Source organism: Ambystoma mexicanum, chromosome 14 (genome assembly GCF_040938575.1).
Source record: "Ambystoma mexicanum isolate Mex_15411 chromosome 14, UKY_AmexF1_1, whole genome shotgun sequence".
In the NCBI taxonomy this organism is placed as follows: Eukaryota; Metazoa; Chordata; class Amphibia; order Caudata; family Ambystomatidae; genus Ambystoma; species Ambystoma mexicanum.
Genome location: NC_090940.1, coordinates 88,205,006 through 88,231,487, shown reverse-complemented (window position 1 = coordinate 88,231,487; position 26,482 = coordinate 88,205,006). Strand labels below are relative to the sequence as shown.

At 46.5% G+C, this 26,482-nt stretch overlaps 1 protein-coding gene across 7 annotated transcripts in view; it reads right to left on the bottom strand.

The window, feature by feature from the left end:
- RYR3 (ryanodine receptor 3) overlaps positions 1-26,482 on the bottom strand; it is a 1,751,462-nt gene that overhangs the window by 526,287 nt on the left and 1,198,693 nt on the right. For all 7 annotated transcript variants that reach the window (XM_069638568.1, XM_069638566.1, XM_069638573.1 and 4 more), the window contains 2 exons: positions 18,433-18,554; positions 16,945-16,994 (listed from right to left, as the gene is read on the bottom strand). In XM_069638568.1, the coding sequence (XP_069494669.1) occupies positions 16,945-16,994; positions 18,433-18,554 (172 nt within the window). The remainder of the gene's footprint in view (positions 1-16,944; positions 16,995-18,432; positions 18,555-26,482) is intronic.

Genomic DNA, 26,482 nt, shown 5'->3' with positions numbered 1-26,482 from the left:
ATTCAATTGTTGAATAATATTCATTCTGGACACAGGAGTTTGTCCCGTTAATCCAGGATTTCTTTTGTGTTTTTCTCTTTTGTGTTTTGCAAAGTATTAATATGATCTAAATCTCTCCTGATACTAAAGAACTAGAGTTGACTCTACTGATAATGTATTGAATTTATCCAAATTTGTTTTGATTTTGTAAATTGTAATGAAATATGACAGACAACTGATATTATCATTGTTTAAATTCTCTTAGTAGAGTTCTTAGATGAAGCCCCTGATGAAGAGTTTCTTAACTCGAAACACATTGGGAAATCCCTTACATTAAAATTTGATGAATCCATGGACGGCTGAATGTCTCTGTTTATAGAATATGTATAAATTGAAATAACCAAGTGACTGGTATTATGCTTTAACTAATTGAGTTTACCTATTTCTAATCAGTAGTAGCATAAGGTATCCAAATAACCTTTCTTTGAGTTCTTTGGAGACCTGAAGCTACAGATTCTTAACTATTTGCCAACCTTAGGCCATAAGAAAGTGTCAACTTCCTTGACCTGAATACTCGGAACGTCCCTTTTCCCCTCCTCCTCTTGTGTCTCCTCCTCACCTGAGGTATCAGTGTCTTCCTCCTCTAGCGGGCTGAGGGAACGGTGGGCTCTATAATCATTCTCTTTTCTCGTTTGAAGCTTGGGTCTCGCACGGGAAGGCTGTTATAAAGCACTACCTTGTGACCCCTTTCCCGGGAGGGACCAAAAGCGGGGAAAAAGCCAGCCACGCAGAAAAAAACCCGTCGATAGAAGGACCCGGCAGGACCTCCAGTGGAACTTGGGCTCGAGGTGGATCCGAACCAATGTGTAGGTAACAACACACTCCGGGAAGGCAAGGTGGTAAGAAATGGAGCAAGTAAATGAGTAAATGAGTAACTGGAACAGGTAAGAGACAAAGGGAAAGCGACAGGGAACTAGCATGGAGGTAAGAGAAAAGGGGAGGAGACTAGAGAGAGGTAGGGAGGAAGAAGAGAAGGGCACCGAACGGACCGAAGTACGAACGATGAAGGCAGAAAGAGGAGGAAGAATGAGACAGAGCGCGGAAGATGGCCAAGCTCAACGGGCTAGGCGAAAAGTTAGAGCGAAGCGCAAGAGCGGCAACACGGGAAACAGCTGACCATAGCGGTTGCAACACAAAGAGTGTTATGGGGGCGTGGCTTAAATAGTGCTACGTGCATCCACGCAGTGAAAGACTAGACCACTGGATGCAAGTAAGTCCTAAACGTGATGGGAATCAGGAAGAGTGTAAACAAGGATGGGGCCACAGGCGCCAACTCTGAAGACGGCGCATGACAGTATGCCCCCTTCCTAGACGCAACCCCCCCGGCTTGCCTGGATGTGCTCTATGGAACTTCCTAAGAAGGACAGGGGCATGTAAGTGCGTGACCGGCTCCCACACATTCTCTGCATGGGAAAACCCCTTCCAACGAACCAGGTACTCCAATTGACCCTTGCGGTATCGGGAATCCCTTAATTGCGAAACCTCATATTCAGGCTTGCGGTTTTGATGGGTAAGTAGGGAAAAAGTATGAGTATTCCAAGACTGATCTGCACTTATTAAAAGAGTGGCATGAAAAACAGGATGCACTCGTTTAAGAACAGACGGTAGTTTTAGACGGAATGCTACCGGATTGACCTTGCCAGTGATAGGATAAGGCCCAATGAACCGCGGTGAGAGTTTAGATGGGTGAGACCAGCTGGCAGATATTTAGTAGACAGCCACACCTTTGAGCCCACTTTCCAATCCGGAACATCCTGCCGGTGCTTATCAGTCTGTCTCTTATAGGATCTGAGGCTTTCCATTAAGTTGGTTTTTGCCTTTTCTTGGGTGTCTTTGAGACGAAATAACACCTCTTCCACCTTGGGAATGGAAGGCGGCATAGGAACGAGAGGAATGATGGACCGGGGATGATACCCGTAGGTGTAGTAGAGGGGGGACATACCGCTGGCCGAATGGCTAGCGTTATTATATGCAAACTCTGCTGTGGGTAACAAGTCTACCCAATTGTCCTGTTCCAAATTTGTGTAGCTCCGTAGATACTGTTCCAGGGAGGCATTCAGTTGTTCAGTCTGTCTATTGGTTTGTGGGTGGTAGCCAGATGACAAAGCCTGTTCGATTCCCAGAGCTGTGCAGAGCGACTCCCCGAACTTGGAAACGTATTGGCTACCATGATCCGAGACAATCATGTCTGGGAGCCCATGTAGCTTGAAGACGTCCTTGATGAACACAACTGCCATACCCTCTGCAGTGGGCAAATCTGGAAGCGGGGAAAAATGAGCCATTTTAGTAAGAGAGTCCATGGATACCATAATATAGGAACACCCATTGGATAAAGGTAGATTGACATGAAATCCGTAGTGATATGGCTCCAGGGACGGTCTGGTATGGCATCTTGTTGCAGTAGACCTATAGGTATTTGAGTTCCATATTTACTCCGATTGCACACATCACAGGTCTTGACGTATTGTTTAATGTCATTGGAAAAACCAGGCAAATAGAAAGTCCGCCAAACCAAATCCAAGGTACCGGCTTGTCCTCTATGACCAGCCGTTTTATGATCGTGACACCAGGAAAGGACGTCCTTCTGAAGAGCTTTGGATGGCATCCAAAGTTTCCTCTTCTTAAAGAATAAGCCATCAGACTTCCTTAAACCTTTTGGTTCCGGGTGGTTTGCAGCTGCCTCTCTGATCCGCTGCAGAAATGGGTTGAGGGTTGCGATGATTCGGTTTCTGGGAAACAACCTCTCTGATGTACCGGACGTGACCCTTGAGGTACCTGTTTTCCTGGATAGGGCATCAGCCAAAGTGTTCGGACTTCCTGGGATGTATGTGATGTGGAAGTCATATTGGGAAAAAAAATTTGCCCATCAGGCCTGACGGTAATTAATACAGTCCATGGACTGTAGAACTTGCAAATTTTTATGATCCGTTCTGATGATGAAAGGAAGACTAGTTCCTTGCAACAGGTGTCTCCATACCTCACACGCCTTCTTCATGGCTAATAACTCTCTTTCGATGACCGAGTAGTTTTGTTGGCTCGAAGTGAGGGTCTTAGATAGGTAGGCTACAGGGTGTTCTTCATTGTCATGCTCCTGTAACAAGACAGCCCTTATAGCTGCTGCTGAGGCGTCGTTCTCCAACATGAATCGTTTGCTCTGATATGGCTGACGGAGTATGGGAGCACTACAAAACTGCTTCTTCAACCATTGAAAACTGTCTTCAGCTTGAGGGTTCCAAGCAAATGGCTTCGAGGATTTCTTAAGAAGGTTAGTAATAGGCAGGACCATATCTGAGAAGCCAGATATAAAATGCCTGTAGAAGTTGGCCATGCCCAGAAACCTTTGGACCTCCTTAACAGAGGTAGGAGCCTGCCACTGGAGAATGGCATCTACCTTTCTTTGGTCCATCTGAATGCCTTGGGGTGAAAGGATAAAACCCAAATAAGGTACTGAAGTAGCTCCAAAGATGCACTTCTCTCTCTTTACCAGTATGTGATGTGCTTTGAGTCGTTTTAACACTTCTGTAAGATGGCCCAGATGTTCTTGTAAGTTCCGAGAATAGATCAAAATTACATCGAGATATATGACGACGGACACAAACAGAAGGTCTGAGAAGATCTGATCCATAAATCTCTGGAATATTGCAGGTGCGTTCACAATTCCAAATGGCATTACGTGATATTCGTAGAGACCAAAGGTTGTCCGGAATGCTGTTTTCCATTTGTCTCTGGAGCGTATTCTGAGGAGGTGATAGGCACTACGTAAATCCAGCTTGGCAAATACAGAGGCATTCTGGACGGCTTCTAGGATGTCGGGAATAAGTGGCATGGGATACCGGTCCTTCTCAGTTACCTTATTGAGCCCTCTGTAGTCGATGCATGGTTGAAGGTCGGTTGAGTCTCGTTTGGTTATAAAGAACAGAGGAGCCCCTGCTGGGGATTTTGAAGGCCTAATGAGGCCGTTGTGTAGGTTCTCATCGAGGTATTTACGTGGCATCTCCTTTTCCATCTTAGACAATGCAAACATTCTGCCAAAGGGTACTAAGGCATCTGGTACCAGATCTATGCCGCAATCTTCTGGTCTATGAGGAGGTAGTTCCAAAGGAGAATCTTTAGCAAAAACTGCACTGTATTCTTCTAACACCTGGGTAATGGAATGGACACCAATAGTTGTGACAAGAGCACTGGAGATGGTTCTTGCAATTTGATAGGACAATCCCTGGAAACAGTTGGTATGACAATAGTTCGAATTGAAACTCAAACAGTTGGTCTTCCAGTCAACACTAGGATTGTGTTGACGTAACCAAGTGATTCCTAATATCAGAGGAAAGTGAGCAGCACGGATGATGTCAAAGGTGATGACCTCTGAATGTTGATGTATGGTGCGTGGTAATGGTTCGGTGGTTTGAAGAATTGGCCCGGAATCAACGGCTTTCCGTCCACGCCCTCTACCTTTTGGCCATGAGTACGGTCAATACGCGTGGCTCCAACCTTGTCCACCCAGAGAGTGTCTACGAAATTACCTGCGGCTCCACAGTCAAGCAACGCCAGAGTCTCCACTTGATTGCCGTTCACTGTGACCTTGACTGTCAGAACCATGAGGCGTGAATCCTCTGAAGTGTTGGAGAAATCAATGGACATCGACACATAGGGACTACCAGATGGCCCTCGATTTCACGTCCCTTCTAGGATCAAGGGTTGTCATTTTCTGACGGCTTGTTTAGCAACTCAGTGCACGTACGTATAGAATGTTTATCGGACCACAATAGGCGCATAGTCCTTGTTCTCTTCTTCTCAGCCTTTCCTCAGGAGTCAAGGAACGACGAGTGGCTCTGATCTGCCTGGGTTCCTCAAATCGCTTGACCGTTGGTAAGGGAGGAGAAGGGGTCCTTGAAAAAGGGGGATGTGTCTTACGTTTCTCGTGTCGTCTCTCTTGCATTCTAAACTCCATTTGGAGTGCGGCAGTCATCAGTTCCGGTAAGGAAGCAGGTCGTGGAAAGTGTGCCAACTCATCTTTTAGTTCTTCTCAGAGCCCCCGGCAGAACAAGATGTATTGACATTGGTCGGACCATCCGGTCTCCGTAGCTAATCTCTTGAACGATGAGATGTACGTCAGCACGTCAGACTGCCCTTGGCTGACATCCAGCAAATCCTCTCCTGCTGCCATAGTTAGTTCGGGTCTCTCAAAAGTGCGCTTCAAAAGATCCACAAATGCGCCGTAATTTTGGGGTACAGGATCTGGCTGTGTAACCAAAGGGGTGGCCCAAGCGAGGGCATTGCCAGACATGTTTGAGATAAGAAATCCCACTTTTGCGTGATCTGAGGCGTATGTGCGGGCTCTGAACGTAAAGTATACCCTGCAGGCATCTAAGAATTCTTTAAGCTTCTTGGGTGACCCGTCATATTTGCCTGAGGACAGTGTCATTGGGGGTAGATCAGTAGAGGGTGGTTCACAAGCGGATACCATTTGTTTCAGTAGGTTGTTCTCAGCTTTCATGTTTTGCATTTCCAGTGAGAGGTTTTGAACTGCGGCTACTAACTCCTGTACTTGTTCCGGAGTAGCCATTGTTGGGGGATGGCATTGCAAACTGTCAACTTCCTTGACCTAAATACTCGGAACGTCCCTTTTCCCCTCCGCCTCTTGTGTCTCCTCCTCACCTGAGGTATTGGCGGCTTCCTCCTCCAGCGGGCTGAGGGAACAGCGGGCTCTGTAATCCTTCTCTTTTCTCGTTTGCAGCTTGGGTCTCGCACGGGAAGAAGCCACAGTGAAGGCTGTTATAAAGCACTACCTTGTGACCCCTTTCCCGGGAGGGACCAAAAGCGGGGAAAAAGCCAAGCCAGCCGCGGCAGAAAAAACCCTGTGGATAGAAGGACCCGGCAGGACCTCCAGTGGAACTTGGGCTCGAGGTGGATCCGAACCAATGTGTAGCTAACAACACACTCCGGGAAGGCAAGATGGTAAGAAATGGAGCAAGTAAATGAGTAAATGAGTAACTGGAACAGGTAAGAGACGAAGGGAAAGCGACAGGGAAATAGCGTGGAGGTAAGAGAAAAGGGGAGGAGACTAGAGAGCGGTAGGGAGGAAGAAGAGAAGGGCACCGAAGGGACCAAAGTACGAACGATGAAGGCAGAAAGAGGAGGAAGAATGAGACAGAGCGCAGAAGGCGGCCAAGCACAACTGGCTAGGCGAAAAGTTAGAGTGAAGCGCAACAACGGCAGCACGGGAAACAGCTGACCGTAGAGGTTGCAACGCAAAGAGTGTTATGGGGGCGTGGCTTAAATAGCGCTACGTGCATCCACGCAGTGAAAGACTAGACCGCTGGATGCACGTAAATCCTAAACGTGATGGGAATCAGGAACAGTGTAAACATGCATGGGGCCACAGGCGCCAACTCTGAAGACGGCGCATGACAGAAAGTGTGCAGGGGGCGTAAGTTCCCACATTGGGAACTCTTTTATTTCATCACCTATAAGGAGGGCACCAGGACGTTACCCCCCTTTCCAGCCCTTGGAACCGTGTGATAATGCTATTAGCACCACAGGTTACCAAAGTGCTAACCCGGGGTGTTAGAAAAGGGTATTATCATTCAAAGAACGGGGCGCCGCACGCATTCCGTTCTTTGAATGAAAATAATTTCCTAAGATGGCCACCATGGTTGGAGAAGGCGGGGCTCTGTGCAGAGCCACCTCTTCTGTCTCCATGGCAGCTGGAAAAGCGAAGCTGCTGTGGCGTCAGCAGGGTGTGCCACAGCAAACAGCAGGTAAGTGGGGATGGAGCGGGGAATAGTTTAAAAAAACAATGGGAGGAGTAGGGAGAGGGGGGAATTGGCACTGCGTGGTAGGGGAGATGGGCTGAGATTAGAGGTTTCAGCCCGTGATCCATGGAACCTGATTGGGTGCACCCCCTGCCCGGGTGCTAATGAGAAAGATTCCGGGGTCATAAAGGGAAAGTTCCTGGGCCTGAATGGGAAGCATCCCAGTGTCTGAATGGGAAGCATCCCAGTGTCTGAATGGGAAGCATCCCAGTGTGTGAATGGGAAGCATCGCAGTGTCTGAATGGGAAGCATCCCAGTGTCTGAATGGGAAGCATCGCAGTGTCTGAATGGGAAGCATCCCAGTGTCTGAATGGGAAGCATCGCAGTGTCTGAATGGGAAGCATCGCAGTGTCTGAATGGGAAGCATCCAAGTGTCTGAATGAGAAAGCTCCCAGGACCTAAAAGGGAAAGATCACAGTGCCTGAATGAGAAGCATCTATGTGTCTAAAATGGAAAGGTCCCAGTGTCTGAATGGGAAGCATCCCAGTGTCTGAATGGGAAGCATTGCAGTGTCTGAATGGGAAGCATCCAAGTGTATGAATGAGAATGGTCCCAGGACCTAAAAGGGAAAGATCACAGTGCCTGAATGAGAAGCATCTATGTGTCTAAAATGGAAAGGTCCCAGTGTCTGAATGGGAAGCATCCCAGTGTCTGAATGAGAAAGCGCAATTGAAAGCTTCTTCTATGGAGCCGAAAGGGCATCATGGCGGAGCCAAAGCAGAACCTGCAAGTAGCGGAAGATCTTGGTTTGGAGGCTATATTTATTCTTTAAATAAATGCCAGTGCCTTATAGTCTCAGCGGGGAGGCCAGTTGTATGGAATTTATTTCCCAGCAGAATCACTTTGTACAACAGTAATCTTGCATGACGTTTGCTCAGAGCACTCATCCATTTTTGTATTCTTGGAAGTCAAAGAAGGCACATAGACTGTCTGTCATAATTTCCCAATTTCTTTGGCGTATTCCTGAAAAGGTTGGGCCATATTCGTTGGGGGAAAGGACAAGGTCCTTTTTACAATTTTGACAGAGTCCTGGCAGAAGTCGTGCTTGTCAGGAAAAGGAAAGACCATGAAAGAGTCTGAAAGAGCAAAACACGGAAACATTGAAGCAAAAACACGTTATAAGCCAACAATGAAGCATATTGCGAGAACAAATAGTTTACAAATAAGCCAATGGTATCTCTGATCCTTTCTTGGTGACCCGGAAGTAGTGCAGAAATGGCTGCTGTGTTCTTGCTCATTAACAGTGCTCCCTTGTTAGTGGCATTACACGGAGAGAATAAAACCTCTCTGTTAGAGCTGGTGTCCATGTGCTAAACATTATTTTGTATTTCTCATATCACTTTAAGGGCTTTCTGGGATCTGCTTTGGGGGCTGGGAATATGTGAAGATTATACATAATGTTGAAGATCCCATCATAGGTGCTCCCATCAGCGCCCCAGGTATTTAGCATGCCCTAGTAGAAGCCGCTTGTACACTAGTAAGCCAACGCTTCAGTAGAGACGGCGCTGTGATTGGGCCCAGGTGTAGTGAAGAACTGACCTTTCTGGTCAGAAAGAAGACTTCCCATGCACGTTACTGTCTTTTGAGTCTTAAATGTGATCTGTGTGTGTGTGTGTGTGACTGTGAATGTGAGAGGGAATGTGAGAGAGAGTGTGTGTGTGTGCATGTTTGTGCCCGCATGTACGTCTGTGTGTGTGTGTGTGTGGTTTGTTGATCATACACTGCAGGCCTTCAAAGAATGTTACAATTTGGATGTTGCCTACACATCTCAATGGTTAAGGAGGTGAATTGGGACGCGTCAGGGAGCTGGATGGCCACTGCTGGTGACCAAGCATGATCAAGAAGACCACAGGCTATATGCAAGCCCAATGGAAAATCAACAAATGATTACACGGGTGTGACATTCTCAACTGGAAAGCACCAAGATACCATTCCTAAAGCAAGATCCTGCATTAGGAAAACAGAAGGAAAAGGCTGCCCACAAGCCGGGCAGATGTTATGAAGTTTACAACGCAATTCATGGAATATTCAGTGAGAACATTGTCTAGACTTTCTATACGTGCTTTTTTATGTCAGATGTCATGGAATGCATTCTATTACCAAGCTTAATTAATATTGATTGAGTGATTGAAGAGGTTATTTAAGATTGATAGTTTATTTTTTAAAACAAATGATGAATGACATTAAAGGTTTAAAATAACAAAATATTTACTCCTGATAATATTGTTTCTGATGGATGTTCCCTCAATGGATTCTTCCTCTTCGATATATTGTCCGGTGGCAGCAGATCTCTGAACTTTTTCACAGTAGGGGGCAATGTGCAGCATAGGTGTCAAGGTCCCTCTGCGCTCTCCGTCTTTGAGGCCAGACGTGACATCAACATCAGTACAAATAGCTCGCACGAGGCCCCATGACCTATGGTTTTTCATTTTCCCTACTTGCTGAGACGCGTCAGGGATTGCGCAATATAGGAGGCACAGCTTGGGCATTGAAAGAGATAAGCAAAAGAGAGCTCTCTAATTGTGGGATAGGATGGGATGGCAATGAATCCATAGGAGGAACATCCATCAGAAAGAACATTACCAGAGACAAGTAACTTGTTCTTCTAAATGATTGTGCCCTCCCATGGATTTCTCGTCTTAGATAGACTGCCATAGCAGTACCCACTTGCTGGAGGAACAAACTCCCATTGACATTACATTAGGATATGTTGCAAGACTGGTCTACCAAAGCGGGTGCCCTGACTTGACATAGTATCCAGGCAATAATATTACACAAAACTATGGACAGCCCACGTGGCCACTTGACAGATCTCTTGAGCTGGTACTCCTCTTTGGAGTGCTGATGTGGTAGCTAAACATCTGGTTGAGAGTGCTCTGAAACCCTCAGAGATGTCTTGCCCTGCCATAGAGTAGCATTCAGATATGCACAGCACAATCCATCTGCTTTGTCAAATCTGTGCCTGTTTTAGAGCAGGTTTACTACACAAAGACTTGATTGTCTGACTCTAAAGTATTCATTCCGGTGATGTAGAAACTCAATGCCCTTCTAGGATCTCTACTAGCCTTTTCCCCTCCTTAGAAGGATGAGGCAGAGTGCAGAAGGCAGGTAAGCAGATTTTTTGTGTAAGGGGAAATTTAGAGACTGCCTTAGGTAAGAAGGAGGGCGAACTCTGAGTGTAAGGGAAATGATAGTTTGCAACCTGAACGCAATCTTTACAGTGAGCTCATTAATATTGACTATAGGTCTTGTAAGCTAGGGTGTCTGTGGCTGCAAGGTAATAATACCATTGAGGTTGCACAATGACTGCAAAAGACTAAAAAGGAGAGAAATATATTACCTTAATTGCGCCAACAGACTGGGATTGATCAAAAAAGTATGAATGACAAACAGGAGCATGTGGGTTTGTCAATTGTAATATTTATTGGTGATCCAATCAAAAGAGAACTCAAATCATATTGCAAAATAAGGCTTAATCATAGACCCTAATGTTAAATTCACAGAAGGGAGGGATGATATAGCCGAGCGCTTGTCAGTATAGGCGATCCCTGATACTGACAAGCGCTCGGCTATCACACTGCGATAGATTTGAACTGACTATAATAATCCACTCACAAAGGAGCCAATACCTGCATCCTAAATCAATACGCAAGTGACTAGGACCAAAGTGAAACTCGTGCCCTTAGTAACGCGAATCTCGACGTAACGTTATAGTTCTACCAAACGAACAACCCTCCTGAGGAACCAGTACTAAAGTATTGGAGAAACACGTGTTGAGGGAAAATGTACATGAGGGAATTATGTACACAAAGCAGCCCATCATGAAATACTAATCACGGCTTCCAAGGCCGCACACATCAACTAAGAACCCCAACTGTCGAAACCACGGAACCTCACAACCAGGACCTCAAAGATCAAAAAAGAAAGAAAAAGCCCCTATGGTGCAAACAACACTAAGGGAAGTCAATACAAAGGAAAATACTACTAATTAAGTGGCAAAAACCTACCACAAGTCAACAACAAGGACCTCAAGAATCCAAATAATGCCCCTACTCTGCAAATACCACTAAGGGCAACCAAACTTTCAAACTTTGCCTTGAGCCTTACTTCATCCCTCCCTTCTGTGAATTTAACATTAGGGTCTATGATTAAGCCTTATCTTGCAATATGATTTGAGTTCTCTTTTGATTGGATCACCAATAAATACTACAATTGACAAACTCACATGCTCCTGTTTGTCATTCATACTTCCTTGATCAATCCCAGTCTGTTGGCACAATTAAGGTAATATATTTCTCTCCTTTTCAGTACTCTGAGTGTAACATAGTCTCTTGAGAAGATCTTGAAAGGTGGTTTACATTAAAGCAGTTGAAGCTCACACACTCTACATGCTGATTTAATGGCTACGAGGAAAGCTGTTTTCCACATTAGGAGCTCACTAAAGTGGCCTCATTTGCAGTCACACTTCCGGAACAAGGAAATGCAGGAAGCAATGAGACCTAGCAAAGTAAGAAGTCCAAGGATGTTAGAAAATTGGTGTTTTGAAATTTGGTGAACATTCTGTTGAATTTGTAGAGCCTGCCCTTGGTAAGAAAAGCCTTTCCTGAGGAAGTGTCTAGGACTGCTCAGATAAATTGGCGTGTTAAAATGAACATGAGGGAGAAGCTCAGTCAATGCAAGAAGTGGCAGCTGCGGTTGAGATGATCCAAAGCTTGATCTGGCAAGCCGGTTCTTATCATCCAATCATCCAAGTCGGGAAGATGTGAATTCCTCCCCTCTCCAGGCAGGCCACCACCACTGCCATCAGCTTGGTGAAAACCCTCAGGCGGAGAAGAGCCCCAAAAAGCAGTACTCAAAACTAGTAGTGAGAGCTGCCAATGACAAACCCCAAGTACTTTCTGTGCATCAGATAGATTGGCACAAGAAAGTAAGCGTCCTGTAGGTAGAGAGACACAAATCATTCCTGGAGCTCCTTGGACCTGGAGCATCTAAAAGAGTGTTACTATCTTTAACTTGTCTTTCCTGAACACACAGTTCAAGCGCCTCAAGTCCAAGATGGGTTACAGTCCTCCATCCTTTTGGTACCAAAACGTAAAGGGAGTACAACCTCTTATGCCAATTATATGGAACATTTCTCCAGTAGGGAGATAATCTCCTGCTGGAGCAGTGGGTGCGGAGCATGAGGTGGCGGAATGGGTGGAAGAAAGGGAAACTTACACACGCTGCTACTCCAAAATGTCACTTATACCGAGTACGGCACCTTTACATCGTACTAATATCCCAACCCCCATTACTCTGACTAATGGAAGCGGGGGTTGCGGGTGGTGTCCTCCGCTCCCGTGCGTCGGAGTAATGGGGGCTGTGGAGGTGTCCCGCACATCCATTACATGGTAGCAGGGGATACGAAAGGGTAAAGAAAAAAAAGAAAAAGAAAAAAGGACCCTGTGGCTCCAGCACTGACCCTTCGTAAGTGGCCAGGGGGGGAGTGGGTTAGGGGAATGCGGGCCACAGTGGTCTATCTGATCACTGTGCTGAGCCGTAATGGTCATCAACATTTTCGTCTGCAGCATTACGGGTGGCGCAGTGATCACATAGATCCGAGGAAAGTTTGGAGGACACCAGAGGGAAGGAAGGCTGAACCCTTGGGTGACCACTTGCGATGCCAATGCATCTGGGAGTTATATGGCCCCATTCTTCAGAATGATGCAACAGACATCCCCCTATCACCGTAGAGTGAGAAAAGTTCTCAAAGTGGTTTTGGAGCCACAGCAATGCTGAAGGGCTCTGAAGTGGGAGAAAACTGGCATGTTTTCTCACCTCTACCTCTTGATGGTCTTGCAAATGTTCTCTCTACTTGTTTGTTAGATGCCTGATCTTTTCCTCTCTAGCTATGAGATCTCTAGTAGCGAAAAGGTTTTCCTTTCCAAGTTTCAGGTGTGGATTGAGTACAGCCGCCTCTAGCGATTTAGCAGCCGCTTTTGAGGCTTACAACTTTTCCAAGCTATCATCAGTCTTTGGGGCAAACAAGTTAGAACCATCAAATGGCATGTCCAATAGTCTAATGTGTACATTCAATATGAAGCCTGACTTCCTTAGCCAGGCAAAACTCTGTGACACAGAGCTTGTACCCAAGGCCCTTCCAACCCAATAAGCTGCATCAAGTTCACATTGAAGCGATTGGAACATAGCTTCCTTACCATCGCCCACAATGCTCAGGAAGCCATCCCTTAACTTGCCTTCTGGGATATTTTCTGCAGCCTGGGATATAAATGGCCAGAAGGTGTGGGTGTATTTGGTGAGGGTGCATGTAGAGCTAAAGGCAATTAATGGAATACTGCCTGATGCAAACATGTAATTTGGTAAGGTATCCTATTTCTTGTCATCCCTATCTGGGGGCAAGGATGGATATGTCCTTGATTTGGTACATGACATTGCTGACTGCACTACCAGACTCTAAAGCCTGAGGTGCTTGGATAGGTAGGAAGTGTGGGGCAGAGGACGGAGGTTTATACTTCAGATCCTTGTTGGTTCAGAACAGGGTTTCTTCCATAGCTCCAGCAAAGGATCCCTTGGGTCAGCATGAAAGGGTAGAACAGATTCTACTTGTGGGACTCTCTCTAAATTATCTGTGAGGTCGTACTCTGTGATTTGTTTAGCAGGAGGAACCCACCCTAAAGCACCTGTAACTTTAGTCATCACTCTCCTGTAAGCGGCTTTAGGATTCTCATGGGGGTCTGGATTTTCGAATTCCACCTCTGGGGAGGTCTCAAGACCATTAGCATCTTTCAAATTCATAGCCAGTTCTGTCACGCTGCCTTCTTCTGACTGAAACTCTTCTGAGGCCCTGGAAGTTTGTAGTGGCTCAAAGGCGAACAGGATCAGGCCGCCTACTAAGACACTTAAGGAAGCTCTCAAAGTCTTTTTTCAACAAAGGAGACTATCTCAATGCCAAGGATGATATCGACTGTTGACAGGCCTTTTGTTATCAGCGTCAAAACAATGTTGAAGAATGTGGAAGGTATCGATACCACAACGGCATTGAGTGTTTGCAAGTTTCTTTCATGGCCGATGCCGATCCAGGCTCTTGGGTGCGCGGGATGGACGGGACTCCAATTCCCTGCCGGCTTGGTCTAGCTTGGGGGAATCAGTTGTATTTGTCTCTCCCTCCACCCCCGAGGAGCAAACAGGCATGTGCAAAGACCTTCATCATTTTGCCACAGAATTCCTCTAATTTTTCTGCAGAAGCGGCTTTGGAAGGAAAATGTACCTGCCAGTCAGGCGAGGAGTCTGGCAGCAAGTACCTGTGTCTTTTATTCTTTTTCTTTGAAGCGAAGACGATTGTTTGGGTTTGCTCTTCTAATGGGACCTCTTCCTGTCTTTCCTGGATCTCTCTGACGATCTGGACACCATCTCAGAGCTCTTCCCTTCAGAAGTCCTACGATTAGATGCAGCAGTACTGGGCGATTTCAATATCGAATGCCCAAGAGCCAATTTTAAAGCCCTCTCTATCAATGTGTTCGGTGTCATTGTCTGATAAGAATGTCAAACTGCTACAATGTGTTCAGAAGAAAGGCACCAAAGAAAAACTTGGTTACTGTCTGTCTGTCGACATTTTGGTGTCACAGTCCTGACAATTTGTAAGCCAGGACGGTTTAGGAGTCAACATTTTAAGGATTGTATCGAGTGCATCAGAAATGTTTTTTTCAGAGACGTTGAAGATAGTTCTCGAGAAGCACGCTGAGTATACCGTAAAAAGGAATGGAGGTCAGTGGGCAAGATGCAAGCTCTTTGTACCGATGCCAAGGTCACAACCGGCCTCGAAGATGGAGCGTGCCGGAGGACCTCAACACTAATGCTGCACGTTGAACTGTGCTGTCAAAACGTTTCTGAGATCTGCTGCCACAGGAAAGTATATATAATTCGAGGAATCTGTGGAAGGACAATCCATTGGAAAAACCTATTATGATTATTTAAAAAATTAACTGTAACTGATGAGTGAGGATTTATTTACAACTTTCTTTTTCCATAAAATGAGCCAAACTATTTTAAATGTTTTCAGGAATGGACATAAGGCGGGATCACTATGTGGCTTACTTTTTCACACTGAGATCTCGCATTGCCCAATTGTTCTATCAACTAAGCAATCATTTGTTGTAGGCATTAGGCTGAGTGTTTCCAGCGTTTAGCATTTCTGTGAACACACAGTCAACGTCCGTTTGCTGTGGGACTTCGGCCCAGTTTCCCAGCATGCAAATATTTCAACAATGGAAGGCTTTTTCCATTCGCTGTGGAATTTGGTACCTGTCAATGTGCTCTGGTCCATCTGCTCACTATTACTTCCTGGTGCTTGGTACCTGGCCACCTTTGTTGGTTGTTGCTCGCTCCCCCGACTGAGTGAGGCCATAGCAGAGACTATGTCAGGAGCTTGATCACTAGGCCAGTGCTTACAAAGTCCTTGCAGTGATGGGCTCTTTCCTTTCTTTTTGTGGGACCTGGTTCGCAAGTCGTCCAGGATGACTCGGGGTCAGTGCAACCAGGAGATTCAGCCCCCTTCCATCCCAGGTGGAATTGAGGACCTGGGCGAGGTTGGGGACTGGTTTCCCCACACCACGGGCTAGGCACACCTCCCGGTAATTAAGGTGGTGCAAGGCAGTGGAACCACAAGGGTGCCAATGAGGAAGGAGGCGGATGTTGGAAGCAACAAGGACTGTCAAAGGTGCCAACTCTGACAGCAGAACCAGTAATAAAAGAACCGGGAGAGAGACGAAAAACAGGAGCAGAACAAGGGGAAGGGGGGCAGCAAGGCAGTGAGGACACAAAAGACAAAATAGATGAGAGAAAAACCAGCAAGTGTTCATAGAGGGCCTGGGAAGACCTAGAAGGACCACAGGGGAGCAAGGCAGAGCCAGGAACCATGGGAGCGTTAAGACGCACTGCAGACGTGTTTTGCCTGCCCTTTATATAGAGAGTGTTGTTTCCAGCGTCAACAGTCGCCTAGGAAACCGAACGCTGCTGCCGGGAGAAAACTCACATGATCCTAGCATTGAAGACTGTGCCATGTCGTCGTAGCATGTTGTTGCTCTGACCCCGGAAGCATCCTGCACGACAACCGCATCTCCACAGGACTCCCCACTGGTGCCCCCCGTTCCCATAGATATCCCTAGGGCCGCAGAGACAGACATGCTTGCCCGCAGCACCGAGGAAACAGTCTCCAGGAACCAGCAGGTACGTGGTGCTGGGGCGGCGCGAATGATGATAGTGGCTTTGTGTAAAAGACTGCAGGTTTTTCTCCTCTGCCCTTGCTGGACTGCTGCCGGCTACTTATTTTGCTAATTGCTTCAACTCAAGACCCTTTTCCCTAAGTGGTCAGGGTTGGCGCTGGTTCGCCCTGTTCTTTTGTGAGACTTCTTGTCTGGGGTTCTACATTTGGGGGCCAGCGGATCATGCTGGGACCTCATGGTGAGGATGGTCTCACTACTTTCATCCTTCATGATAGGGGTGTGCTCAGCATCATATATAGCCAGGTGTTGCTGATCTCTTGCAGTCTCCCGCTAATTCCCATCTCTTTTACAGCAGGTTCTGGTGACTGGTATACACTCCAGGTATCTCCCAGCTTGTACCTGGTGTACTGCCGGTGTAAGAACAAGCTCTGTATCGCTGTGAGCTTTTGAAGCCCAGCTCAGTATGCATGCTGTCTCACATGACCCTCGAAGGGGAAGAACATCTGCTGTGTTGCCTCGCCACTTCTCTTTTCACATTATCATTGTTAACTCAACAAATACCAAAAAAGTTAAAACATCTTTGAATGTTGGGTCTAACTTTTTGCCAACGTGGACAACTTTTTAAAACTCTGTAACAACTGTTAATACCTACTTTACAAGTTACACACATTTTCCATGAACGTTCGACATATAGTTTAGGACTATTAAAAATAGAGGGAAACTCATGTTGTATTGAATTGAACCATTATAAACCACACATTCTTGGCAAACTGTAGCTCAGTATAGCACACTGCAGCACACAAGGGAGACGAGGGAATGGGGAGACATGCTCAACTTCCAATGACCGACACAGCATGACATGTACCACTTACCGAATAAGGAAATCCTATGTCTAACAAGAGCTGCGAGTTTGCAGAATAGGCTAAGGTTGAAAGGAGAAAGCAAAAGAGGAGAAGAAGATTAAGAGATACAGGAAAACGACAAGAGATTGCAACATGGTGAATAGGAAAGAATTACAGTGAAGGGAAATAGGAATAGGAGAACCAAGGAAAGCCCTGACGAGTGAATGAAAATGTTCCGCCTTCCAAGAGTAAGATGTGCACATATTCATAGATCAACACATGCTAAAATATTCAAAATGCCCTTTCCAGCACAAAGCAGAGGACCTCTCACTTCAGAGTCTAAATAGATGTTGTCGTGTGCAGTGTATGGTTTCGGGGATGTTCAGGTACTCAGTGGAGTGAGTCTCAGTAATGCCAGATCAAATGCAACCTAACCTGGTTCGGTCCTCCCTACTTGCTGAGCCCTCTGGTCCTTTTATAAATTTGATTATATCAGCCCTGTATATTTTCGAATTCCCGGTTTGCCGTTCCCATCTACATTATCTGCAAGTGCACACGAGCCATCACTATAGATGTGACCCTCTGAAGCAAAGAGGGATCAACCCTGATTGATAAGGGAGTGTAGGGTGGCCAGATCAGCTCCCCGAGAGACACCCTTTACACCCACAGAAGAATGTCTAAGGGCTCAGCAAAGGGAATTAAATATCCCTAGGTCAGCCGAGTGCTGTAGAGCAATGCACGGGGCACAGACATGGCATTGGGGATGCCTTCCTCAGTAGTGGGAGTTGGAGGAGTGGATGGACTGAACCTCAAGAGCTGCCAGAAGTCAGGCACCCCAAAGAAACCCAGACTGCCACTGGCCAGGCCAGAAGAATGCAGACTTTGCATACATTGAGGGTGTCAAATGGAAGAAGATGTGGGCCTTTACCTGCTCCCGGGATTCGGCTAGCCACCCTGCAGAATATGGAATGTGACCTTGGGATGCAGATATTAAATGCTAGGGCACCACTCTGTTCCTTACATGCAAAGTCAAAATGAATGTGGATGGAACGTGCCGACGGATAAGCCACACACTGCCAGAACTGTGCACCCTGTTCTTTAAACACATATCTTGTAGTTCAGCTGTTTTGAGAAGCATGTTTAATGAGGGAGAACATCCTCTTTGTAAGCGTCATTTCCCCCTTCAGGATCGCACCACATTGCGGGAGTGCGTTTCCTTCTCTGTAGGGCATCAAGAAAGTGTTGAAATATGCATGCAGTCATCCATTCATATATTCAAGGTTGGCATACTCATGGAAGAAACGTTGTAAAAAGAGCTTAAGTAAGAGATCTTTGTTTTAATGACAGTGAGCAGGGTTCTGTCAGTTTGTGGTTAATCTGGCCACACGTTTCACTGTAGGATTCAAAGTCAGGACCCTCTTTTGGCAGCAGGTATAGACACCTGCCGCCAAAGCCCTTTTTCCCCTAGAGGCTGTAGGTAACATGGGCCCACACACGCAGATTATTGCCATTGTTTACCTGGCCACCATCTCTTTTTCCTTGCTGGATGCATAGCCGCTGCTGCTGAGGGACTTGACAGGGGACGAGAGGAAGTACAAGCAGTGGTTCTTGAAGTACTGGTCCATGAGAGGAAGGAGAACCTGCAGGAGGAAGCACAGGGTAAGCTCAGATCGGTCACAAGGGCAGAATCAGAGAATCGCGTTGCTCTGCAAGGCGGGATCAATTCTCTCTGCAGTACGCAGAAGACGTGTCCCCTTGAGGGGAATCCTGATTGTACCCAGAGCAGGAACTCTTTATTCCTTAAGAGAGATTTCTGAGGTCTAGCCGCCAATTGTGATAGAGAATTTTCATACAAAATAAGTAATGCTATTTGGGATGGTGTATCACTTACAATGCGTTGTTAGGATATCACAAGTCACGGAGGCGTGTTGTGACCCTGTAGAGGCGTAGGTTGCAGACTCAGGTCCTTTATGTCGCAGAACTTCCAGGTGACTTGCAATATGTATTTTACATGCACTTGTGCTATTGTATAGTGTTAATACTTGATCACACGATCAACCCTTAAATATTGGTCTCTTGCTCCCTGAGATGCAGAGCCTGCACTCTAAGAACAAATACACCCATATGCAGCTCGTAATGTGTTGCAAACAAATACTTTTACTCAGTTTCATAAAATGTACTTTAAACACTGTTTTCTGTTTTCTAGGCGTTGGGAACACCCACACTGATTACTGATACACTGTTCTAAACTCCAGCAGTGCGCCAAATTAAAGTACTAGCATACATGTCTGATTTTCAGCCATTGCCTGTATTGTTAGAGTTAATTCAGGGTAAAGGAATCCAAAAAGCTACTCAGCCTTTTATTTAAGTGTTTAAAATAAAGCTGGGATTCTGCTTGGGGGCCTGATTTTAACACTGTGTGCTGGCTCCGGGAGCAGGATATAACAAAGCAACAATACTATATGGGATAACGTACCCCCTACAGCACATTATTAGGATATTGCAAGTAACTGAAGAGGAGAAATTAGTCACCGTAATGATCTTTCTATGGATTCTTCTCCCACAGATTTCTCATCTGATAGATATCCTCATCCAGCTCCGCTGATTTGGAAAACTTCGACAGGGGGTGTAGTGGACCTCGACTCGGCCGTCGATCCGTCTTGCTTGGTGCTCGATCATCAGCTCCAGACGTGACATCAGGCGTCGTACATATACTGCGTCACTACGAGCATACCTCAGTTCCCCCCTTTTTCCCTGTGCTAGAACTGCTACAGGGGAAACGATGGGAGGCAAGGCTAATCAACCTACAAAAACTTTCTTTTTAAAAAGCAAATGCCCAGCCAGATAGGAGTGGTCACATCTGGGCCATCACCAGGCGTGCCTTTGCTTAGATAGGTGCGCCAGGCCATAAGAACTTTCTGAGCAGGGATGGAAGGGAGTGGCGATGAGGAATCTGCGGGAGAAGAATCCATAGAAAGATCATTACAGTGAGCAATTTCTCTTTCAATGGATTGCTTTTCTGCTGCAGCTTTCTCATCTGATATACTCCCCAAGCAGTTAAGATGATGGAGGTGAGCAGGACGTGTTACAGTAGCAGATTTAGCAGCACTGCCATACCAAAACAAGTGTCAATCCCGCAGGCAACATCCAGACAATAGTGTCAATTAGCAGATGAACTGCTGAGCCTAAGATTTGGTTCTCCAGCAAGCAGAACCACCACCTGAACAAGCAAGGCGGCGTGCACTCCTGCCCCCTCTGCAGAGAGGTGAAGTAGCTGTGGTTCTGGTTATTGGAGACCCAAATATCACTCTCAGCAGTTCATCTGGCAGGGACAGAGAACTGTTCGGTGGATGCTCTAAGCTGGCAGAGCACAGTCTCTCACGAGTGGGAAGTGCGCCAGGAAGTCCTAGAAGAGGTCTTCTCTCACTGTGGTACCCCAACGGTGGACCTGTTTTCCACAGAGTCCCACAGGAAGTTCAGACTTTTGTGCTCAAGGGCATTCTCAGTGAAGGGTGAGGTAGGGGAGCGTTTCTTGTGGATTAGAACATTCCACTCCATTACGCCTTCCTTCTGATTCCTGTCATCCCTTGGGTTCACAGGAGGCTCAAGAGGTTTTGAGCAGCTATGATCCTAATTGCCCCATATCGGGTAAGATCTCCTGAATCTACCCATCTGCCCACCTCTGCGGTTGCTTGGGCGGCCGGATCTCCTAACCCAGTCGGAGGGCCAGGTGCTTCACCCGAGCCTGGAGTGCCTTAACATACATGCGTTACTCTTGAGAAGATGAGATATGATGACCGGGACCTCTCTGCGGATGTGCTCGAGGTGTTGTTGGCTGCACATAGACCATCTACAAGAACTTTATACGTGTGCAGGTGGAGAAGATCTGTTTACGGGTCCTTTCCTTTTTGCAGCATTTGCAGTGGCGGATTTCAAGTCTGCACATGTCCTGGCTTCTGGTGGTGCGCTACCCGCCGGAGATGCTGAGTTTCTCTGCAATACATGACCATACAATGTCACCTCCTTCAATACCTGTCCTCCTGCTTAATGTGCAGATACATATAATCTATGAATAATCTGTTAACTTTTAAAAAAGACAAATATGCAGCTTCTAATGTGCTGCAGTTTAATAAAAACGCATCAAAAAACCTTTTCGTTTTTTGCTTTAAAATAAGCACTAACATTCGAATTCTGGCTCTTACGTGCTAAACTCCATAAGCATACTACCATGAAAAGGTGCTCATCTCTACATGTCTGTAAAGGGTCACAGAGAGTAATTTCATAAGAAAGGATTTTGTAAAACTTGTCCTAGCTTTACGTGCTGCAGTGGCAGCTGGAATTGTGCTATGTGTTGGCAAAAGCAGAAGGCATTGTGGGGTCACAACTGAAGCGTAACAGAGTGATGTCTGTTTCTTAGTCCAGACCATTAGTGATGTCACAACTAGCCTGTAATGAAGAAACATTATTTACATGCTTTTAGACGGATATTTCAGGCTTCTCCATTTCATAATTTAATACAGTTGAGTAAGTGATGCATTTCCTTATTACAGGTGGGCTGGGATGTCCCACCGAGACTGATAAGCACAGGTATTATATAAATGCTGCAGGCTTCTGTGTATCACACACGGGCGCGACATAAATAAACTATCATATTATACTAAAATAATGCACAGTGTTGGCCATAGTGACTGCACGCGCCCGCGCATCATTAACCTCCTGTTTTTTGGGGTTTTTTTGTAAATGGGCAATGGCTAGTCACCTGTCAGGGCAAGTCTGATCTGCTCGCGTCCGCCAGTTATTTGGACAGAGCAAAACATGACTGCTCAGTGGTGCTGCATGCATAGTACCACCAGACTTGCCTTTCTGGAGTTACATAAAACAATAAAAGAATGAGGCGAAAGGATAGAAAATTCATGCACTTTGACCCAGTCTGAAGATATGTGCTGCTGCCAAGCCCAGAATATGAATGCATATGTGAGGGGGCTGGCACACCGTGCAGCGTCCACCTCTCACCGCCCCCGCCCGCCATGTTGTGCTTTTTACACTGTATGAATCACAATCACGCTCAGGTCCTACACATGGCACCTGGCTTTCCTGTTTGTGGGCTCGTAATGCGCAGAAAGGGCCACGTGTAGGCAAATCGTCTCTGCTGATGGCATTTTACGTAACGTTCCAGTCACCTGGGGCTGCGGACCCCGCAGGGGCCAGGCGGCGAAACGGATGCAGCCAATCATCGCCTAGCGCAGGGTGCAAGCGCACCGCGCCGCTCACCTCGAAAAAACCACACCTAGGGCCCGGATGGAATTCACACCCATGCGTAGCTTTTTATTGCATATGCACACGATTGCACAGGGTGTGCATCTGAAACAAGACCCGCGGTCCCCCGAGTTCACTGCTTTTGCGATTGCCTGAATCTAGGCAATTATCTGGCCTTACTCCTTCTGGAAGGTAAACAAGCCCATTGCAGCCTCAGCCCAGCTCGCCCCAGAGAAGGAAACGCAGCTCCATGCCTGTACCATTGGCGACCTCTGCTGATTCCCATACATCTTGCAATCCTTGACGAAAATGACATTACAATCTGCCAATGGGGCACTGCCCGACGCTGCGATGAAAGCTGGAGGAATGCAATGCACCGCCTCATTGTCTTCGCGTTTACTGCGATTCTGATAACAGTACTATACACTGCCCAGACAGCAGAGGTTGGAAGGGTGGCATCGTCATTTGGGCAGGGTAACCCTGCTGATATAAGCAATGTTGTCTTCTCCTACATGGGCTCTCCCCGCCCCCACCACAAAAGCAGTGAGACTCACGAGAAGCAGCGCAGAAAGGTGTTTCTTGAATCTGAGAAGGTTGCAAAAGAGGCATGGCCCACTTTTACATCTATACAATGACAGCTCCTTTAGGCCTCCTCTGGGACCTGCTGCATCCTCAAGGTGCCCAACCATGGCCCACAAGCTGGGGGGCTTCCGCTCCTTTAAGTGGCATTTGTGATGACGAATTCCAGACATAATTCCGTTTAAGACCATTACAGTTTGAGTTCGGGGGGCTCCTGGCTGGGTTTGAAGAAGTGAGAGTGAAATAATACGTTTCCAAGTGGTCCGTTTGCTTAACTTATTGCTATGCAGGAGACAGATTCTTTTCCAGGCAAAGATGGAGGGAAGGCTTCAGCCTGTAGACTACCTGCGGGCAACCGGCAGAAGTGAATGTGGGTATGCATTCTATAAGCGTCTTTCATTTCGAGCCATCCATGGGGCATGCCCCTCGTCCGCAGGCCCTGTGCTTTGTGCCTTCGTGCAGGTGCCTGCTTGAAAAGATAAAATCGACCACCCTAGTGCTACGTGGAGCATGGTCCAGAATTAGTGGTGGGGCACAGCAAAGGAAAATTGGGCTGCTAGCCTAGGAAACAAGTGTCTGAACCATGTTACCTCTGTGCATCATTGTTGGTTTGAAAGGAATGTCACAAGAAAGCATGAGAGGGAGAATAGGAGGCTGACACAAGGATATAGTTTGTTAAAACGACAAGGGGGGTCTTCAAAAAACAGAAAAGGTCATGATAATGGGCCAAGAAGTTGTGATAGAGACTCCAGGATTTGGAGGTACTGTTGATTCTTCCTCTGGATGATGGCACTCTCCCTAGGTCTGGGAAATAGGCACAGGGCATCAGCTCTTTTCTGGCCAAGGACCTGCTCTAAGTTTCTGGTCGCTGGGACATTCCCCTTCCCGGTGGTCCATGTCATAAACTGCCTGCCCCTCGGTGAGGTTGCACCATATTGTACCTCACTCACCTCTGTAGTCTGCCTGGGACATATATGGTCTTCTGGGCTCTTACAGCTCTTCATCTCTCTAAAGAACTCAAGTGTTCCCACTTTTTAAAGTTTGGTGGGTCTATCACCCCCATAGCTCTCTTCTATCCACCTCTCCACAGGGTCATAAATCTATATGTCTACCATCTCCACATCCCTCTCTTACCAAGTGTCTCTCTTCCTTCAAACCCAAGGTCTCTCTTTCCAGATTTTATTAGCTCATCTTCCAACCTCCTCTATACTCCCTGTCCATTCTCTCTCTCTCTCTCTCTCTCTCTCTCTCTCTCTCTCTCTCTCTCACACGCACACACACACACACACACACTCTTTCTCTCTCTCTCCCCCCCAGACGCTCTGCCCTACTCCACCAATCTTCTTAGTACTCCCTCCAACCTTCAGCTCTCTCCTACACCTCTCCTCTCAAAGGTCCTTTCAATTTCCAACCTCCTCCAAAGACCTTCCTCCAGGTCCTATTCAAACAACTCAAACAGCTCACACTTCCAAACTTCATTAATTAGGGTGGTCTCCCTTGAGGGTTGCTTAGGTACATTGCAATTGGGTTTTGTGAGCTAAGCTGTTCTGTAATTGCGTAATGTTCACAGGGCCAGATGAGCTGCAAGGATGTTGGCCTAAGTGTACTTTAGGGCTGTCCCCTATTTTTAGGATCTTGGAGCTGCTCTGGATAGGGGTGAGGTCTCCTCCACTCTTAGGGCCTCATTACATGGTAGGCGGTGGACCAAGGTGCTATTAGCACCTTGGTCTATGCCGGTAAAATACCGGCACCGCCTTGGAGGAAAGGGGAATTACCGCCCTATTCCAAGGTTGGCGGGGCGGTAATTCCCCCTTCCCCCATTGCCCTTCCCCATTCCCATTTTTGCCCCATAGGGCTCTATGGGAATGGGGAAGGCGCTAATTACAGTGCTGCAAATTGCGGTACCGTAATTAGCACCCTGGTCCCTTTGCGGGTTGGTTTTTAATGCCTGCTAAAAAAGCAGGCGTTAAAGTACCAACCCGCAAAGGGACCTCGTAGTAAGGCGGTAAGGGTTTACCAGTACCGGTGCCCTTACCGGTACCAGTAAACCCTTACCGCACTACATGTAATGAGGCCCTTAGACCTCTATTTCCATTGCTTGCTTTCTCCTGTGTACCACTGGCCTCTTACCGTGTGAATTACAAGCCAGGAAAACCCCCTGGTAATCCGGTGGATTGGTCTGGTATATTTGGGACTTCTTGATTGTGGGAAAGTTGCATTTTTGCAACTCCTGCAATGTACACTTGTTAATTACTGATGATGGATCCAGATAGGTCCATGATGGTAAGCATGCTTCAGACCCACTGTCTATAGCCAGTCAGCCAAAATACTTGATTTCGGTTGCAATAGCCATACAAGTTCACATATAAAAGACATCTCATATCAATATTAGAAAGACATAGCCTAAAATGTTCAATATATATGAAACGCTCTACTAAAAATCACAGTATACATAAACTATAAAATCACATACGTAAGTTTAAAATTTACAATACATTCGAAACAGCTTAGATTGCTGAAAGATAGGTCCACTACAACAATCGTCCCCCTGTATCTGCCACTTCTTAATGTGGTGCCTTACTTCTCAGCCACCAAGCCCTGTAGATATATCGAGCAGTCCTGTAGATAACAGGGAATTAGAGATTGGGATAAAAGCTGGAGCGCCGCAGCAGCTTGACAAATTCCCTTGTCTATACAAATTTGGCGCAGATACAAGTGCTTCAAATGGAGTGTCTTTTTTCGCAAGTTAACATAAAGTACGTGAGTGTTTCGTTAAAAGGGCCACACAAAGGACACATTGCTACAGCATCCAGCTTCCAAGTTACACTAAAAACTGGAACAGGTAAAATTCCTAATCTGATGCAAAGGTACAGAGATTGCCCGAGAGGGGAGCCAACCCCCGAGTCCAGCTTCTAAATAGGCTGGGCCCGATTTCAAAGATGTAGAATCCACCATTTGATTTTCCTGGGTACTAGGCATCATGTGAGCTTTCAATTGCCTAATTTCCTCGTTAGAGAAAGCCTGTGGTTGTTCCCAAAGATGGACCATATCCAAGTTTGACAGGGATGCCTTCACGTGGGCAAGCCATTTGAGGCTTCTCCCACCTGCTAAGCTCATGACATGCACTAGCCATTCCTGCTGCTTTTCAAAATCCCTCGTACTCCATAGCTTAACCCAATATAGAACAGGTTTGAAAGAGGCATATGGTGTTACTGATAGAAGATTAAGTTCAAGTTGGAGTGCCGCAGAAGGAGCACTAACTGGGAGTAATAGCAATTCTTTAAGAAATATATTCTCGCAGACACCTAGCCTGCTTATATTGGCATTGCCCCACAATTCAGCCCCATACAGAGCAGCTGGTATGGCTTGCTTCTTCAGTAAACCAAGGGCCGGAGAAGGAGCACCGCTTGCATGATGATGGAAAAAAGAAAGACTGCCGCCACCAAACCTTTCCAGTGTAAGAGCTGACCAGGCAATTTGGCCACCGCACCCACCATTATTTTGAAACTGTACTCACAAGTCGTCCTAGTGTGCGACTTGCTCAATTCCCCCCTTCTCAGTACATAAAGCAATAGATCTTTTTTGGAAAAGGGAGGCTTAAAAACCATCCCTTTTGACTTCCCAGGGTTCGTTTTAATGAAAGCATCTTGCATTTATTCTGGAAAATAGTAAGGGCCAATCTAAGGCCAGCTGGCGAGGTGGCAAGTAGCACTGCATTGTCCACATAGAAGAG